Source organism: Equus caballus, chromosome 12 (genome assembly GCF_041296265.1).
Source record: "Equus caballus isolate H_3958 breed thoroughbred chromosome 12, TB-T2T, whole genome shotgun sequence".
In the NCBI taxonomy this organism is placed as follows: Eukaryota; Metazoa; Chordata; class Mammalia; order Perissodactyla; family Equidae; genus Equus; species Equus caballus.
Window position 1 is genome coordinate 12,173,228 of NC_091695.1, and position 18,139 is coordinate 12,191,366.

The 18,139-nt window shown below is 42.1% G+C and overlaps 2 protein-coding genes across 18 annotated transcripts in view; both read right to left on the bottom strand.

The window, feature by feature from the left end:
• Positions 1-7,326, bottom strand: part of AGBL2 (AGBL carboxypeptidase 2) — a 44,454-nt gene extending 37,128 nt beyond the window's left edge. For 6 of the 17 annotated variants that reach the window (XM_070229500.1, XM_070229495.1, XM_070229492.1 and 3 more), the window contains exons 1-7: positions 7,226-7,318; positions 6,508-6,643; positions 6,188-6,251; positions 4,965-5,099; positions 2,464-2,580; positions 1,413-1,466; positions 449-634 (exon numbers count right to left, since the gene is read on the bottom strand). In XM_070229500.1, coding sequence (XP_070085601.1) covers positions 449-634; positions 1,413-1,466; positions 2,464-2,580; positions 4,965-5,099; positions 6,188-6,251; positions 6,508-6,543 — 592 coding nt within the window. In that variant the 5' untranslated portion in view covers positions 6,544-6,643; positions 7,226-7,318. Of the gene's footprint in view, positions 1-448; positions 635-1,412; positions 1,467-2,463; positions 2,639-4,964; positions 5,100-6,187; positions 6,252-6,507; positions 6,644-7,225 lie in introns of those variants that run through there. The other 11 variants (XM_070229498.1, XM_070229494.1, XM_070229493.1 and 8 more) reach the window with 5 other exon arrangements.
• A 1,043-nt stretch (positions 7,327-8,369) lies between these two features.
• FNBP4 (formin binding protein 4) overlaps positions 8,370-18,139 on the bottom strand; it is a 32,543-nt gene continuing 22,773 nt past the window's right edge. Inside the window, exons 16-17 of the mRNA XM_023654017.2 lie at positions 11,652-11,809; positions 8,370-9,435 (exon numbers count right to left, since the gene is read on the bottom strand). Coding sequence (XP_023509785.2) covers positions 9,345-9,435; positions 11,652-11,809 — 249 coding nt within the window. The 3' untranslated portion in view covers positions 8,370-9,344. The remainder of the gene's footprint in view (positions 9,436-11,651; positions 11,810-18,139) is intronic.

The following is an 18,139-nucleotide window of genomic DNA, read 5'->3' on the forward strand; positions in this document are numbered from 1 at the left end:
ATATTCTACCCCGAAAAACTCTCCTTCAGATACAATGGAGAAATAAAAGCTTTCCCAGGTAAACAAAAGTTAAGGGAGTTCATCCCCACTAGGCCTCGCTTACAAGAAATGATAAAGGAAGCCCTCCTCCCAGTAACAAAAAGGCAAAGGTTTACAAAATCTTGTTCAAGGAGAAGAACAGACAGAATCAGAATTGCTGCTCTCTCTTAGCAGAGCTCAGAAAGGTGTCGTCCCACTCTAATGAACTCGGAAGGCTTCCAGGCTGTACTCGAGCGTAACCGTTGACTTTGGTGTGTGTGTCAGATTCGCAGAGCTGAATCATTTCAGGGGGAGCCAACAGCTGCTGAACCTGTACTGCCCTGTACTTGCGCACGCAGGACTTAAAATTGTAAAATCGTGTAATAAAGTCTGTGAGAACAGTAACACCAGGACACAAAAGCCACGTTACCAATATGATGAATGTTTTCCTTGATGACCTCACATTCTATTGGCCATCTTGGAGCCTGTAGGGGCCCGCTGCTAGGCAAAAAGGCAAAGAGATCTCGGGGTTCTCGAAGACGTGGGTTCACTTCGCCAAAGTCATTGTGAAGAAGCTGTCTGCTCTTGAGAAGCGGTGAACTCAGCAGAAGGGAACCTGCCAAAAGGAAAGGGAGCAAGTGAACAGCATCCTTCTCTCCTCAGGAACGTTACTGCTCAACGTGATAACTAAGTACCTGTAAGCACTGTACTAAAATATGGGCACAGATGTGCAGTCCTGTGACATGTTTCTCCTTCAAGAAGATTTAGTCCAAGACGACAGCATTGAAGTTATAAAACGTTAGGTTAAAATTGTGCACACATAGTCTATTAAATATTTAAATGCAAGGCCTTAGAGTAACTTAGAAGAAATTTTGTTTTTTAAATCAAAGCTAGTGGGTCTAAGAAATTTCAACAGTAGGTTAGAAATGAATAAAAAATTACTTAACGTATTTTATTATTTTTGTTTAGAGACAGGCAAGAGAAGGAAATTTCAGTTCATTCATTAGCATTTTAGAAAAAAGTCCACAAAACTTTATTAAGCACAGTGAAACAATCCACAAATTAAATTTCAAGTTCCTAATATACCCATTCAAAGGGCAGAGTGACTAATAAGACAAAGAGGATGGAAAGAGAGGGGCAGAGAAGGAGGGAGAAGGGGCAGAAGAGAGAAGAGAGGAGCTCTTGGGAAATAGAGAATGAGAAAAAAGGGAGGAGAAGAATGGCTTTTGGGGAGAAAGACAGAGAAAGGAAATTCGAGGAAGAACAGAGAGAAAGGAAGGGAGGCGGGAGGAAAGGCTGAAGGCCGGTAATTGCCAGCTCTGCTGGGGAGAGCAGGAGGTGAAGACATGTTCCCACAAGGGAGCTGTTTTCTGATGTGGAAGGACATGCGATACCTCTGCTCACAGCTTCTATCTGTCTGCGCACAGTTGAGGACAGACACGTGGGCCCTAGAAAGACAAGGAGGAGGCAAGGTTTGTCCTGGGGATCTTTGTCTCTCCTTTTCCTGCCTCCCTTCCCCTATTTCTCTCCATCCCCACCCCAAAAATGCGCCCCTGATTTTCTATCTCTAAATCTTTTCCCCAATGTTTAAAGGGGGGGGGAAAGAGCAATAAACATTCAAAAAGATGGTAAAGCTGCTGAACCTCACTCATAATTAAATGTAAATCGAAACGACAAGGAGATACCAGTTTTTCACTTAATAGACAGGAAAAACATTTCTGTGTTTTCACCCTCATTCTGGCAAAGGTGCCAGTAAGCAGGTCCTCTGAGAACTTTCTGGCAAGAGGGCAAATGGGTACAACCTTTCCGGAAAGCGGTTAGGCTGTATTTAGTAAGATGTAAAACCCTCACACCGTTGACGCAGCAGTCCCACTGCTGGGAGTCGACCTTACAGAGTTTCTCACAGAAGTTCATCGAGATGCACATACAAAGCTGCTCATGGCAGCAACGTTCAAATAACAAAAATGTGGAAACCACCAAAGTGCCCATCCAAAGGAAAATTAAAATAATCATGATACATTAATGAGATGGAACACGGTAGGTGCCCTTAAAAAGAATGAGGTAGATTTTGGGTATGTGCTCATATGAAAAGGCTCTCTAAGATATATTATTATACAAAACATACACACACACACACACACACACACACACACACACACACAAACCAAGTAAAGACTGTGTATGGGATCCCCACGAGCAATTAAAAAGAAAAAATATATAGATACAGGAGGATATATCTTTTTTTTTCCTGAAAAGAATGATAACAACAGTGGTTGTATTAGGGATGGGGCAGGGCAGGCTTTTAGTTTCCCTTTTGTGCTTTTTTCTAACATTTGAATTTCCTAACCTTATACCTTATATATATGACCTTTCTTAAAAAGAAACTTATTTTTTTTTAAAGCTTTTATTTTTTCCTTTTTCTCCCCAAAGCCCCCCGGTACATACTTGTGTATTTCAGTTGTGGGTCCTTCTGGTTGTGGCATGTGGGACGCCGCCTCAGCGTGGCTTGATGAGCGGTGCCATGTCCACGCCCAGGATTCGAACCGGTGAAACCCTGGGTCGCTGAAGCGGAGCACACAAACTTAACCACTCTCAGCCACGGGGCCGGCCCCTCTTTTTTCTTTTTAAACAAGCAGATTGTAACTCATTTCTTTTTACCTGTGTACTTTTCTGGTTATAGAAAACCCAACATAATACACACATTGCCACAAAGATAAAGAAAAAATATCTTTCTCACTCTAATGATCAAAACAGAAAAAAAGAAAAGGGTATGAGATTATCAATTACACTCCAACTAAAACTCATTCACATTGCTGTTACCTCTACCAGCTGATTCTGCACCTTATGTTTTTTAGTTTATTACGACTGGCACTTGTTTCTTATTAATGTTAATTTGACGGTCAGCAAATGGGGAGGAGGAAACAAGCGGAGGCGGTCAGCTGGCTCCTGGGCCATCACCCTGAGCAGGCTCCTCTGCTCAAGCCCCGTCTTTCGACTCCCTGCCAGGAGCTCTGGGACACACTAGGGAAGAGCCTTCTGGGCCTGGGCTGAGCAAACGTAGAAGATACATATTTGAAAACGGACTGGCTGCATCAAGGATGAAGTGCTGTTTAAATTTCCCAGGAATTACCAAATCACCTTCCTAAAATAGCCCACCTACTCACATTCCTAACAGCATTGTAGGAGACTGTTCCCCCACACCCTGACTTACACTAGGTATGATTTTTTTTTAAGTTTTGCCCGAGTCTCATAATTAAAAAAAGATACCTTGACATTTTAATTTGTATCTTTAATTAGAGGTGAAATTAAGCATCTTTTCATAAAGCTTATTGACTGTGTTTTTGTTTTTGTTTTGTTTTGTTTTTGGTGAGGAAGATTGGCCCTGAGCAAACATCTGTTGCTAATTTTCTTCTTTTTTTTCTCTTCAAAGTCCCAGTACATAGTTGTCTCTCCTAGTTTAAGTCATACTAGCTCTCCTATGTGGGACGCCACCACAGCATGGCTTGATGACCAGTGTGTAGGTCCATGCCCAGGATCCAAACTGGCAAAACCTGGACAACCAAAGCAGAGTGTGCAAACTTAACCACTCTGCCATAGGGCCAGCCCCTATGTTTGTTTTTCTATGAACTGCTTGCTCATGTCTTTTGCCCATTTTTTGATCATCTTTTATGCATTTGATTTGTGAGAACTGTTATTTTAAGGAAATTCATCCTTTGACATGTTTGTCACAATTTTTTTTTCAGTTTATTTTCCTTTATTAATTAATAGTACTTTCTTCTATACAGAAGTTTAAATTTTTGCTGTAAAAATTACTGATGCTATATTTTATGGCTTTTGGGTCTTGTGTCAATTGTTTTAACTAGAAAAGGGACACAATCAGATTTGCTCATAAAAAAGAACACTGCTGTGTGAAACGCACGGGAAGAGAGCCTCACGGAACAAGAGAAGAAGCCAGGAGACCAATTACTCGGCGGTTTCAATAGTGGGAAATGACGGCACCTTGCACTGGGGGTGGGAAGGACACAGAGCAAAGAGAAGCGGATTGATGTTTGGTTGGATGTGTACTGAGGGAGGAATTCAACTACACTCCTGCCCTTGGATTCCAGGAGGGACCTGCGGAATCCCTGTGAAAAATGATTTTTCCCTAAGCCAGCTGGAATTGGCTTCTACCACTCTTATGCAAACAACTGAAAAAAAATATATCCATCAAAAGTGCGTGAAAAGGGGCCGGCCTGGTGGAGCAGCAGTTAAGTTCACATGTTCCGCTTTGGCGGCCCGGGGTTCACGGGTTCGGATCCTGGGTGCGGACATGGCGCCGCTTGGCAAGCCATGCTGTGGTAGCCATCCCATGTATAAAGTAGAGGAAGATGGGCACGGATGTTAGCTCAGGGCCAGTCTTCCTCAGCAAAAAGAGGAGGACTGGCAGCAGATGTTAGCTCAGGGCTAATCTTCAAAAAAAAGAAGAAAATTGTGTGAAAAATCAGCGTTACTCTTGACCAAAGAGTCTTACCAAATTTTCCAACAATTTGGAGGAAGAAAATCCAGAATGTGCTATTTGAATTTAAACCTACAATCCAAAGTAGATGTAGAGAGAACAATTTTGAGTGATGTCAGAAACAGTGGCCAATAGGGGCCAGCCTGGTGGCGTAGTGGTTAAATTCACACACTCTGCTTTGGCAGCTCAGGTTTGCTGGTCCAGACTACAGGCATGGACCTACACACCACTCATCAAGCCATGCTGTGGTGGCGTACCACATATAAAATAGAGGAAGACTGGCAACAGATGTTAGCTCAGGGCCAATCTTCCTTACCAAAAGAAAAGAAACAGTGGCTAAGGCTGCTCCCCTGGCTTCTCCCCCATTAGGCCGTGTTCTCCTGAATACCACCAGCAGTCACTCAAGGCAGTGAGGCTTCTGGGGAGGTCATACACATTGATTATTACTCACATAGAAGCTTCTCCTTTTGCAGGGGGTCTGGGGTCAAATCATGTCTTTCCCCAACAGAGCCACTCAACAGGCACTGAGGATTATTCTTCCAAAGATGCTGGGGCGTAGCAGAGTTTGGTAAACTGCCTCTCTGAGCTAAGAATAGGTAGGCTAGTTAAAGGTGCTGGAAAGCTAGCTCATCACCTCTAACATCGAGGTCAACACCAAAACCACTACTACCAAACCCCCCGACTTCTGTCCCCACCCACCACCACAGGCCTTTCCCATGAACATGTTCCATTTCCCAAAGAGCCTGCACATTCCAATCTACACGCGTTCAGCAGTATTTTCTCCATTTTACAGTGAGGAGAAGACTGGAGAAACAGTGTGGTACAGTGGAAAGAGAACGGGCTTCAGAGACAGAAAGATCTGGTAGCTACAAGAGCAGCCAGGAAAGCCACAGCTAAGTGTAGGCAGGTACTGGGGGGGCAGGGGGCAGCTGGTTGGGGGGAACCCCGATGCCCTAGGCTGCTTTGTCCTGAGGGCTCTGCTGAATCTGGCAAACCGGAAACTCAGTTTTCAACAAATTAGTAATCACTCAAAAAATGAAATATTATTAAGAAAGTTTAACAAGGTTGATAGAAATCAAATCAATATGAAAACTTGATTTTATCTCCCAAAACCAGGAACAAAGTCAGAAAATCAAAATTTAAAAAGCTATCACTTAAAATAGCATAAAAATATTAAGTTCTATGAAAAAATTACAAATCTTTATTGGGAGACATTGACCTAAGCCAATGGAGAATTGCGTTCTATTCAGAGACTGGAGAATTCAGTGGCGGAAAGTTCTCATTTCTTGTGAAATTCAATCTACAGACGCAATGCAATCCCCCAAATTTCTTTAACCATCACAAGCCAATTCTAAAATTATATAAAAAGGCAAGAACAGCCAAGACACTTTTGAAGAACAAGACGTGAGGACCTATCTTTCCAGATATCACAACTATTTTAATGCTATGGTACAATTAAGAAAGGGTGGTATTGCTGCAAGGACAAACAGACCCTTGTACACACGGACACTCAACAGAGGTGACGCAGCAGACCAATGGGGAAAGGACGTACTTTTTACTAACACTGCTGGAAATATTCATCATCAGTTTATCCATGCATAACTCTGCCACTTAATCAAACAATTTACTTCACAGACCCAGAAAAGGTGATGCTAGATAAGAACGAGATATTACCTTTAAAGTAGCCATAGTACCGGAGGTGACGGTACATAAAGTCTTCATAGGGATCAGGAAGAGTCTGGAAAAGGAAAGGCCATCTCAATCAGGAAAGTCCTTTCAACGAAAACTCAACTCTTAACAAAAGGTACATAAGTATTGCTGCAAAGGACAAGACACCTGAGGACGTGTGTAAACAAACCAGGTGAAGGACATTCGTGCAAATCATTCTATCATTGGGGATCAAGATCTCCAGCTGGAAACAGGTGCCCCCAGAAGACCCCTTCTGACCTAGTACCGGATTTTGGTGGAGTTCCTGGAGAGGGGGATGTACCCACCTCCTGCTTTAGCTCTGTTTCCAGCGCCGGGAACATGTTACTTCTGCATGATACGCTGAAGACCAGTCGGTGACACTGGCATCCAGCCACAGTACCCACGCAACTTCCAAAAGGGCAGCTGGTCACACCGGAGAAGCTAAAAAACCAGAACTGCACAACTGGAAAAGCTGCCGATATTTACCCCCTCGCCCACCTCCCACGCGATTTTAGGAAAACGTGCCGCGTCGCTCCCCTTCCCTGCCGGCCCAGCCTCTCAGACAAACAAGGACCCGGGGGGTGCTTCCCTCTCGGAGGCACTTGAGGAATTAGGGAGGGAGACACGTCTTCCGGCCTCCTCCCCATAAGGCTCCAGGACCCTTGCTGGCCCCATGCTCCCCTGTCCCTGAGAACAGAGATGCCCATCACCAGGACGCCGCAGGAAAGCCAAAGAAATGGGGACGGAGGGATCCGGCGGAGTGGGCTCTGGGTAGATGAAAAAGAAGGGTCGGGGGCCGCGGGAGTGGGCTCTGAAAACGGAATGCAGGGGTTCGGGGCTTCTGGTGCGGGGGCAGGCGGCGAGGGGCAGTTTCCCGAAGGGTCAGGGGAGGGGGCGTAGAGACTTCCTAGGGGGGCAGAGGCCAGCGCGCCGCGGGTCGTCCCGGGCAGCAGAGGAGCCCACGGCCCAGCAGTCAGAGACCCGGCCCCAGCACCGAGCAGAGGACCCGCCAGCCGAGCTCACCCTCCACCGCGCTCCGCTCCGGCCCCGGTAGCCTAGCAACCGCGAGGCGGAAGCGGGAGGGCGGGGCGGCCGAGGCTTCCGGGGAGCGAGGCCCCGCCCCCGGGGAGGGGGTGGGGACCCGGGAGTGATCGACAACCTGCGTTTCGGACTCCTTCCTCCTCTCATTCAGCATTGCAGCCCCGCTTCCGGGGACTCGAAATTGGGTTGAGGAACAGAGGGCCAGCGGGCCCCAACAGTTTTCTTCTTTGCTGTCCCTTAGCTTTAGGTAACTGCTAAGTATTGCTCAAAGGCAGCTGCTAACCTTCTCCTCTCCCCTTGTTTCTCTCCCAACCCATGGCTAGAATCGAAAAACACCTTCCACGCTGGAAAAATAAAAGAAACGGTAAATCGAAAGCACACCTTTTGATCAAATTGCCAGAATTTTAAGAATGCTCCGTTCTGGTAGGATAGTGACAAGAGCACTGCTACTCTGCAGCAGCTCCTACAAGTCTGGAAAACTGTTACAGCAAAAACTTTAATGGCTAGTTGATAGCCTTTATCTTCAGAAATTTGCTTTATGCAAATTACAAGAAAAACAATTTATATTTTCAAAATATTAACATTCCATCATTTCTAGGATTTAAGCAGGTCAAACAGTAGCTAATATTGTGGAATGCGAGCTCTAAAACAGAAGTCTCACAGCATCCTCTGGTCCTAGAAGCCTGTCCAGCCTTAACTCCCTCCCTCCCCTCTCCCCCACCCACTGCCCAACTCAAGATCCGGCTGCTCTTTTTCCGGAGAGCTGTTCTTCAATGTTTGCACATGCCTTACACCGTATTTGATTAGGAAAAACAATTAAGAATTGACTTAAAATATGCCTTCGTTACATAATCATGTAGTAACAGGCTTAGAAGAGCAAAAGGATAACCAATCAGGGGCCAGCCCTGGGGCCGAGTGGTCTGCTTCAGCCGCCCAGGGTTTCGCCCAGGGGTGCACTGGTTTGGATCCTGGGCGCGGACATGGCACCGCTCATCAGGCCATGCTGAGGCGGTGTCCCACATGCCACAACTAGAAGGACCCACAACTAAAATATGCAACTATATACTGGGGGGCTTTGGGGAGAAAAAGGAAAAATAAAATCTTTAAAAAGAAAAAAAAACCAATCGGAAGTATAAAAAAAGCTTTATTAGTGCATATATACAAATTTACAAGGTCAGAAACTGGAGAAATACAAACAGAGCTTTAAAACACAATTTGCCTTTTCTTCAGTTTAAAGTGACTTTTACCTGATTGTGATACAATACAAAGTACGGAACAGTAAACTGTTTTTTAAATACTGGAATTTTTATGGAGAATACATTCACACATATAAGGGAGGTGAATTCTGGAACAAGGTAAGACAAGGGAGATACATCAATACATACAGCGGCTCTTATTACATTTACTGCCACATATGTGAGGGGGAGTTCTCAAAATCAAAGACATGAACACCAGCTGCTGCCTGTATTGAAATCTAAGTATGCCACTCCACCTAGTGTGTGAAACCACTGAGCTATCGGTTCTAGAATTTGTGAGAAACAATACTCTCAGAGAGTGTGGCCATCTGTCAGCACAGGGTAAACAACTTAATATTCCTCCGCACTTCAGGGGTGGCAGACTAGAGGAAGAGGTCAGAGATTCCAAGATCCCAGTTAACCAGGTAGAATACAGAGCTGCCTTCTTAATTGCACTTGTTCTGGAGACGTTAACGAGAGAGCGCCACACCAGGAACTGAATGAGCCTCTATTAGGGAGGAAAATCCATCACTGGGCAGCGAGGCCTCTACAGAGGTGTCATACTTAGGAGCCACATGTTCCAGCTGGATGAGGTTAAGGAACATACCCTGCTGAGTGTGCCAGTGTGAGAAAGGATAAAGGCAGCCAGGTCAAAGCATTCAGTCACCTCACCCTTCAACAAAACAGAAAAATTACGTTTCACGCATGTGCGAATTTTGTACATGGATGCTCTTGCCCAGGAAATTCATATGCTCTCCCTCATAACATTTATAGTTTATTGACAACAGTAAAACTAGTTAAGACTCTGAACTAAATTAAAAAAAAAAGTCAATAATAGAAATTAAAAAAAATTTTTTTTTAAAAAACTATGTGTTTGGAGCCATTTTCCTTCTTTTCAGTCTTGCTCGCCAATCCTCAGGGAGGGCTTCAAAATTTGCATTTCTCTCTGCCATGCCACTGTGAAAACAACACACAGATTACTTCACTGGAAAGAAAAAGAATGAAACCGTTCATTTCCTAGCAAACGAAAACCTCTACCTGAAACTCTTACCTATCATATCTATGTTCATGAAAATGCTTCAAGTTTCTCAACTAAGTTTCAGCATATTCTTCATATTTCTTAAGGCTGATAGGTCAACCAAAGACACACACACACTCTTCTCTGTCATTTTATAGACATGTTAAGTACATACTTATTTTTATGTATCTCCAGTAACCACTACAGCCACAGTGAAGGAACAAAACACATTCTGGCAGAAGTTTTTCTTGGCCCCTAGGAGTTATGATTCTTTAAGGAAGATATATTTAACCCTCAATATACCACCAGAGACCTTTGGACCTAATGTTTTTGAGATTCTCTTTTGATCAATTCTAACTAGTTGTAAGGACTAATATCTCATGGCTTGTCCAACATTTAAAAAACAGATTTAAAAAACTCAGATTCCATCTTGCAATTACCAGAATGGGAGCATTGGATCCTTTTATAAATCTGAAATCATCTAAAATAAATTATAGAATCTCTGTAATTTCCCCATCACCTTGAAACAGTTTGCTATTTCATCACTGTAGGAATTAATCATTACTCAATTCTCGGCAATACTGAAAAAGACTAAAATAATAAGAAAACTGAAGAATAACGGTATCCCCTACAAGGATGATGCAAAAGTGAAATAAATTGTCATTAATACTATCCCTCAGTTTTCTTATTATGTTGCCCCAAATAGGGCATCACCTTCCAAGGAAGTAAAAAAAGAAGCCTGGAGACATCTTCATAGTCTTTTTTCCCCCCAAAATATTACCCAAACCAGAAAATCAATGCAGAGAGACAGATGATGGCACTGAAGAGTCTAATCATGATGGTAAAATTGATCCGATTAAAATCTCAGACTATGAGTTTAGTTAAAGGACTATGTCCTGGATGAACTTTCTCAAGTTCAAGCTCGCTGAGTCAACAATATATTTCTACGGACAAAGGCAACGCAGTATTCTCATCTAAAAGAACAGCTTCATCACTCAGCATTTCCTAACAAGAACCTGGACCATCTCATTTTTCTAAAAAGACATGTGACAGGAATCTCTCAGGTTTTATGGTGCTGTATGCTAAAATTTATTTGATAGGGTTCATAAGTGGAAAAATGCTGAAAGCAGGTAGGTAGTAATTGGAGAGAAATAGGTATTTTAGGAACAAAAAAAGTCACTGGAGGGGCTGGCCCCGTGGCCGAGTGGTTAAGTTCGCGCACTCCACTGCAGGCGGCCCAGTGTTTCGTCGGTTCGAATCCTGGGCGCGGACATGGCACTGCTCGTCAGACCACGCTGAGGCAGCGTCCCACATGCCACAACTAGAGGAACCCACAACGAAGAATACACAACTATGTACCGGGGGGCTTTGGGGAGAAAAAGGAAAAAATAAAATCTTAAAAAAAAAAAAAAAATGAGTCTTTAAGAAAAAAAAAAAAGTCATTGGAATGATATTCTAATTGTATCTAAAAATGAAAATGTTTTGAATAATGAAACAAATATAGCTATCCTCTCACAAACGTTTTCATAAAAAGTGCATTTATGGATGTTGCAAGTACAAGAACCAGAAGTAATGATAAGCTAGAAACCATCAGAGATGAATTTGAAAACTGGCATTACTATTTATGAGATGAGTATGTTCCAGGTTACACATGAAAACTCAACAATTAGTTGCATTCAAAGAATGTTGCTGATTTCAGTAAACATACCTTCAAAACCAGGAAAATAAAGAATAAAAATTTGGATTAGCTATGTTTAAATTCTTGTTAAAATTTCTAAAGAAGTTTTTCTTCCTCTTCCTTTGTTTTTACTACTATAAATTACGTATAAAATAAATTCATATATATATATATAAAAGGGTCTTGGATCTAGAGGGTAAACGGGGACTAAGTTTCCTGGCACGCTGAGGGTTAAGGCAGTCCTCGGCCTAACATGAACACTCAGTGGGAGAAAGGATTACGGCTCTGATACTTCCGAGTTTGAAAAAGCCTAGACTGTAATTTTTATATGGAAATAAACATTTCTCTGAATTAAAAATTGTTTTAGGTTAAGTTTGTAAAGAATACCAAAACTTAAGGGCTGTGATTTTCAGAATATGACTGCTCTAAAACAACAACCACAAGCACCACAAGCCGCCCACCTGGGGTCCCGCTTACCTGACCAGCTGCTGCTGTTTCCACTCCTCGATGCGCTTCTGCGCAGTTGACTCCCGGTCCTCTTCACTGGAACTAGAGTTCTCCTCTTCGTCCAATTCTCGCTGGATACTCTGCCACTTCTTTACCAGAGATGGCATTTTGGTTTTACTCTTCTTTGCCTGTAACGAAGGCTAAAGGTCAGAAGGTACACAATACTTAAAATAAGGAATGAGTCCTCCACACAAGATGAGGATCATTCCCCTAGTTCTAAGGAACAAGTGGACTTGAAAATCACAAGAACAGAAATAGAGAAAATAAATACCAATCTAAGTTCTTGCCAGAAATTTCTACCAACTATAAACCTAATGTTTCGTTAAAAATCTAAAAACTAAATGTGGTTATATTATGAAATCAGGTCAGAAAAATTTCCCTTAGCCTCTTTATTCTATGGAATCAAAACTGTTGCTGTTACCTCATTTCCTCAGAATTACAGTGTTCCCTTTTACAAATTTTAAAGAGATGCAGGATTCACATCAAGTGAAAAACAAAGCTGAGAACCAAATCACCAGCTTTTCTGGAGACAGCAACAAAGTCAGTGGCAACTATTAAGTATGAAAAAGGCAAGGAGACGCAGCAAAATATTAATGATGAGATTAGTTTTAAGAGGAGGTATTATGAAAAATTTTATTTTTCTTCCTTCAGATTATCTTCATTTTCTAAACTGTCTATAAACATGTACTTTTGTAGTAAAAAATACTTGTGATGCTTGCAAAAGTAGCACTATATATGCAACACAGCTTGCTCCATCACCATTTCCAGGTTTCTGATCAGCGGCACTCTAGCACAGAGGGCTTCCCCAATCACCCTGGCTCAAAGAGCACCACCTCCCGCCCTCTTACACTGCTTTTTTTTTTTCATTGCATTTTAAAACATTGAGGGGCCGGCCCGGTGGCACAGCGGGTTAAGTGCGCACGTTCTGCTTTGGCGGCCTGGGGTTCACCGGTTCGGATCCTGGGTGCGGACATGGCACCGCTTGGCACGCCATGCTGTGGTAGGCGTCCCACATATAAAGTGGAGAAGGATGGGCATGGATGTTAGCTCAGGGCATCTTCCTCAGAAAAAAGAGGAAGATTGGCAGCAGTTAGCTCGGGGCTAATCTTCCTCAAAAATAAATAAATAAAACACTGAACATCTGTTTGCTTATTTGTCGCTCCAACCCTGTCCCCCTCTCCCCCAGTCTGCCGGAAGGGAAGCTCTATGAAATCACAGATTTCATCTGTTTGACTTATTACTAAATCCCAAGCTCCTAGGGAGAAGGTCTGACGAACAGTATGCAGTCAAAATACGCCCTCTGTGACTGGTCACGTGGAATTAGAGAGCTGCTGCATAAGACACTGATGAAATCTAATGTTACCCCGGTGTTTTCGAAGAGAAGCAGAGCCGTGTGCTCAAAGACCAGGTCACGCTGTAAAAACAAGCAGCACTCATGTGGTAGGTGTGACTACGTGCTGTGCTCATGTCAGGACTTGGTGTGGGGCCCAAGCTGTTTCTCCTGCCTGCACTTCAGACAAACACATTTCTCGATTAAGTCCCCAAAGACAGGAGAAAATCAGCTTAATATTTTCAGTCTTTTTTTATTACTTAGCTTTCCGCTTGATACCTATTTGGACTGTCACTGACAGTTCTTAACTTTCTGGGGACGTGAATGCCCATCTGCTGTGCTTAGACCTTTAGCTCCATATACCTTCCCACCCTCCATTCTGTCATTTAACCTGTGGTGCAATCCGACCAGTGCAGGCACACCCCTCCCACAAGCTCCAACACAGCCCATTCTGGGTTAGCACGGAACCAACTGAGTAAAAAGTAACGTGGATTAACAATCGTCACGTGCACATAAAGGGCTCACTGGGGTATAACCTCTCACTGAACATCTGCGGACATGATTAAAAACCATAGATCTAGGTAGCATCACTGTTGTTTCATTTTGACTTCTATAGGTTTTGTTAATTTTTAGCATATTTGATTCCTATCTGTCATGGAAAAATAAGTATGTTTTAGAAGTTATACATTGCCTATCACATTCAAAACCATGGATATAGAGTTGCACTGGACATTTGAGCACATTTTAGGGGAAGAGGCAGAGGAATAAAGATTAAATGGCCTTTTCATAGTTTATTTTCTAGTAAGCTGCACACAAAACTTTCAGAAAAAACATCTAAAATACATATTGGTCTCAAATATTCTTGAGAATTAGAGGCAATTAAGTATGTATTTTATATTCTTTAAAAATGGCCTGTTACAACAAAGAGATGGGTCATTGTCTGCTTCCAGACATCGATTATGTAAAAATGATTATTAACGTGCAATTCTGGATTTTCAAAACTATTATTTGTAAGACCATAAAAGCACAACTGGCTGAAAAACTACTTGTTGAATGAAAGCAGGAGGAAGTAATTACCTCTTGGAGGACTGGAGGAAGAGTGCCAAGGATGTCTTTATACAAGAAATGACTGCTGAGTACTGCTGTTCTGACACTTAATTGTGTAAAGAATGAACAGTAGTGGGACTGGCGGATAAAATAAAAACACGGAGGTTGTAAGCAGCGTGCTGGCTCAGGAGTACTGTACATGCTATGGTAAGTAGACTAACAACAGTCTGTTCAAAATGTTGATGTTTATAACATTTCCTTCATTTTCAGATAATTTCTGGAACTACAGTACCAACTTGGACAAGTAGTTCAATCCAGAAATAGCTTGTCTATTTTGTGTGAACTCAAAACTCATTCAGGAAGGTTCCTTGGACCATTGTAAAGCAAATAAATTTGCCCTGTTGACCTCTAGGGCAAAAGATCATAGTTAAGGTAAAGTGCGAACACTGGGGGGAAAAGGTGATGAGAAACTTTCTTTGGGTAACTAGGGTATTCAAAAGTGCCCATGAAGGCGATGTCAGAAAGACGGCAAACTATGAAGCTCCAGGCCCTTGTTCCTCCATGGAAACAGCATGTAAACAAACACAAACGGACTAAAACGGCTTTGTGGAAACTCTAAAAACCAAAGATCTGCAGCAATCCAGAGAACTCCCAGTCGAGAAAAAGCCATACTCAAAACAGTAGGAATTTCCTGGCATATCTGCCTGCTCATGCGCCACCCCCACCCCCAGTGTGGTTGGGAGGAAGTGGCCCAATTCTGAGTTCCCTCCTTCAGAACGAAAGGAAAAGAGAGGAATGTACAAAATGTTCTAGCCTGTCTGTGGCTGCCTGAGGGACTGGTTTCTGTATTGCTTGCCTTGGAGCTCAGGCAGGAACAGCAACATATTTTGGATCTCAGGTTGGAAGCCATGCAATGAAAGGCAGTGGCAGGTGGGGCAGCATGTGAAAAGCACAGGACTGCAGTCATGTAGACACCTGGGGGCAGAGGAATACAAAAGAACATCTAACCCTCCTAGAAGAAGCAGGTGTGAGACTGTTAGGGAAATTAAAATTAAATGTACACAGGAGAATGGGAAAAACGAACAAGCACAAGTCCAGGGAACACAGATGCCCAGACACAGCCTGAAAAGATGTGAGCCTTCATGCTGGGCTTATTAATGAAGGTCTTCCCCCACACAGAGCCAGTGTGCAAAGACTGGGAGGGGTAGCTGTTTTGCCAAATGCCTGACTTTCAACAAAGGATCACAAAGCATACAAAGAAACTGGGAAATACGCCCATTCAAAGGATCAAAATAAACCTTTAGAAATCAACCATAAAACGTGCTTCAGACTTACTAGACAAAGACTTTAAACAAACTGCCAGAGAGCTAAAGGAAAACACAGGTAAAGAACTAAAGAAAATAAGGAAAATGGTATATACACAAAATGAGAATATCATCAGAGAGAGATATTATTAAAAAGAACCAAACAGAAATTCTGGAGCTGAAAAATACACCAACTGAATTGAAAAATTAATTAGCTCAACAGCAGACTCCAAAGGGCAGAAGAAAGGATCAGCAAAATTAATAGGTCATTTGAAACTATTGAGTCTGAGGAGCAAAAAGAAAAAGCAGCAAAGTGAACAGAGTCTAAGTGACTTCTAAGATACCATCAACTGGACCAATATATGCATTATGAGAATCCCAGGAGGAGAGAGAGAAAACAGCAGAGAACTTACTTGAAGAAATAAATGCCAAAATCTTCCCAAATTTAAGGAAAGACATGCATATACGTACCCAACGGGTCTAACAAATGCCAAGCAGGATAAACCCCAGAAGACCACACGAAGCGACATAACCAGTCAGTCAAAAACCAAAGAGAGGGCCAATCCTGGTGGCCTAGTAGTTAAGTTGGGTGCATTTCACTTTGGTGGCCCAGGTTCGATTCTCGGGCACGGACCCACACCACTCATCTGTGAGTGGCTATGCTGTGGTGGAGGCTCACATACAAAAAGAAGATTGCTAGTGGATGTTAGCTCAGGGCAAATCTTACTCAGCAAAACAAAACTACAACAACAACAAAACCACAAAAACCCCCACAGAGAGAATCTTGAAACCTTGCAGGTTATAAAGCAGTGGGATTATATTTAAAGTGATCAAAGAAAAAAAAAATCTGTCAACCAAGAATTCTGTAACAAGCAAAACTGTCCTTCAAAAATGAGGCTAAATTAAGATGTTACTAGACAAACAAAAGCTGAGGGAGTTCATTAATGCTGGACTTGCCCTATAGGAAATCCTAAATGGAGTCTTTCAGGTTGAAATGAAAACATACTAGATAGTAATTTGTCATACAAAAATAAAGCTCTCTGGTAAAAATAAATACATGGACAAATATAAAAACCAGTTTTATTGTGATTTTGGTTCATAATTCTACTTATTCTTCTACAGAATTAAAAAGACAAAAGTAAAAAAATAATTATAAATCTATGTTAATGGGTACACACTATATCAAGATCTAATCTATGACACCAATAACATAGTGGAGTGGGGTGCAGCTGTATAGGAGTAGAGTTTTTGTCTGCAATTGAATGTATCAGTTTAAAATAAGTTGTCATAACTTTAGTGTATTGGATATAATTTCCACGGTAACCACCAAGAAAATGTATATAGAATATACATGAAAGGAACTGAGAAGAAAATAAAAACTCGTCACTGAAAAAAATCAACTAAACACAAAGACAGGCATTGAGGGAGGAAATGAAGGACAAAAAAGCTGGAAGACAGAGAAAACAAGTAACAAAATGGCAATAGTAAGTCCTCTTATCAGTAGTTACTGATAATAAGTTAGTAATTAACTAATGTAAATGGATCAAACTCTCCAATCAAAAGCCATATACTGGCAGAATGGATTAAAAAAACAGAATTCAGGGGCTGGCCCCATGGCTGAGTGGATAAGTTCTCGCACTCTGCTTGAGCAGCCCAGGGTTTCACCAGTTCAAATCCTGGGTGCTGACATGGCACCACTCATCAGGCCATGCTGAGGTGGCGTCCCATGTACCACAACTAGAAGGACCCACAACTAAAATATATACAACTATGTACTGGGGAGCTTGGGGAGAAAAAGGAAAAATAAAATCTTTAAAAAAAACCCAGAATCCAACTCATGATGTCTGTAAGAAATTCATTTTAGGGGCCGGCCCCGTGGCTCAGTAGTTAAGTTCTCGTGCTCTGCTTCAGCAGCCCAGGGATCTTCTAGTTCGGATCCTGGGCACGGACATGGCACCACTCATTAGGCCATGCTGAGGTGGACCCACAACTAAAGAAAATATATACAACTATGTACTGGGGGAACTTGGGGAGAAAAAGCAGAAAAGAAAAAAGATTGGCAACAGTTTTTAGCTCAGGTGCCAATCTTTAGAAAAAAGAGAAATTCATTTTATATCTAAGGACACACACAGGTTTAAAGCGAAAGGCCAGAAAAATATATTCAAATATTATATGCAAATATTAACCAAGAGAAAGTAAGGGTAACTACAATAATATAAGACAAAAGAGACTTTAAGTCAAAAGCTGTTATAAGAGACAAAAAAATAAACAATCTACAGATTAAATGCAATCCCTATCAAAATTCCACTGGACTTTTATGCAGAAACAGAAAAGCTGACCTTTAAATTTGTATCAAATTGCAAGGGAGCCTGAATAGCCAATAACAAAAAAGAAGTACAAAGTTGGAGAACTCACACTTCTCAATTTCAAAACATACTTCAAAACTAAAGTAATCAAAACAATGTGGTACTGACATATAGACCAACGGAATAGAATTGAAAGGCCAGAAATAAACCAATACATCTACAGCAAATTGATTTTAGATAAGGTCTTCCATTCAATGTGGAAAGAATGGTCTCTTCAACAAGTGGCGCTGGGACAACAACATAGCCACATTAAAAATAATGAAATTGAACCTCTACCTGATACCATAAACAAAAATCAACTAAAAATGGATCAACAACCTAAATGTAAGTGCTAAAACTATAAACTCTTAGAAGAAGGGCCGGCCCAGAGGCGCAGCAGTTAAGTTTGCACATTCCGCTTCGGCAGCCCGG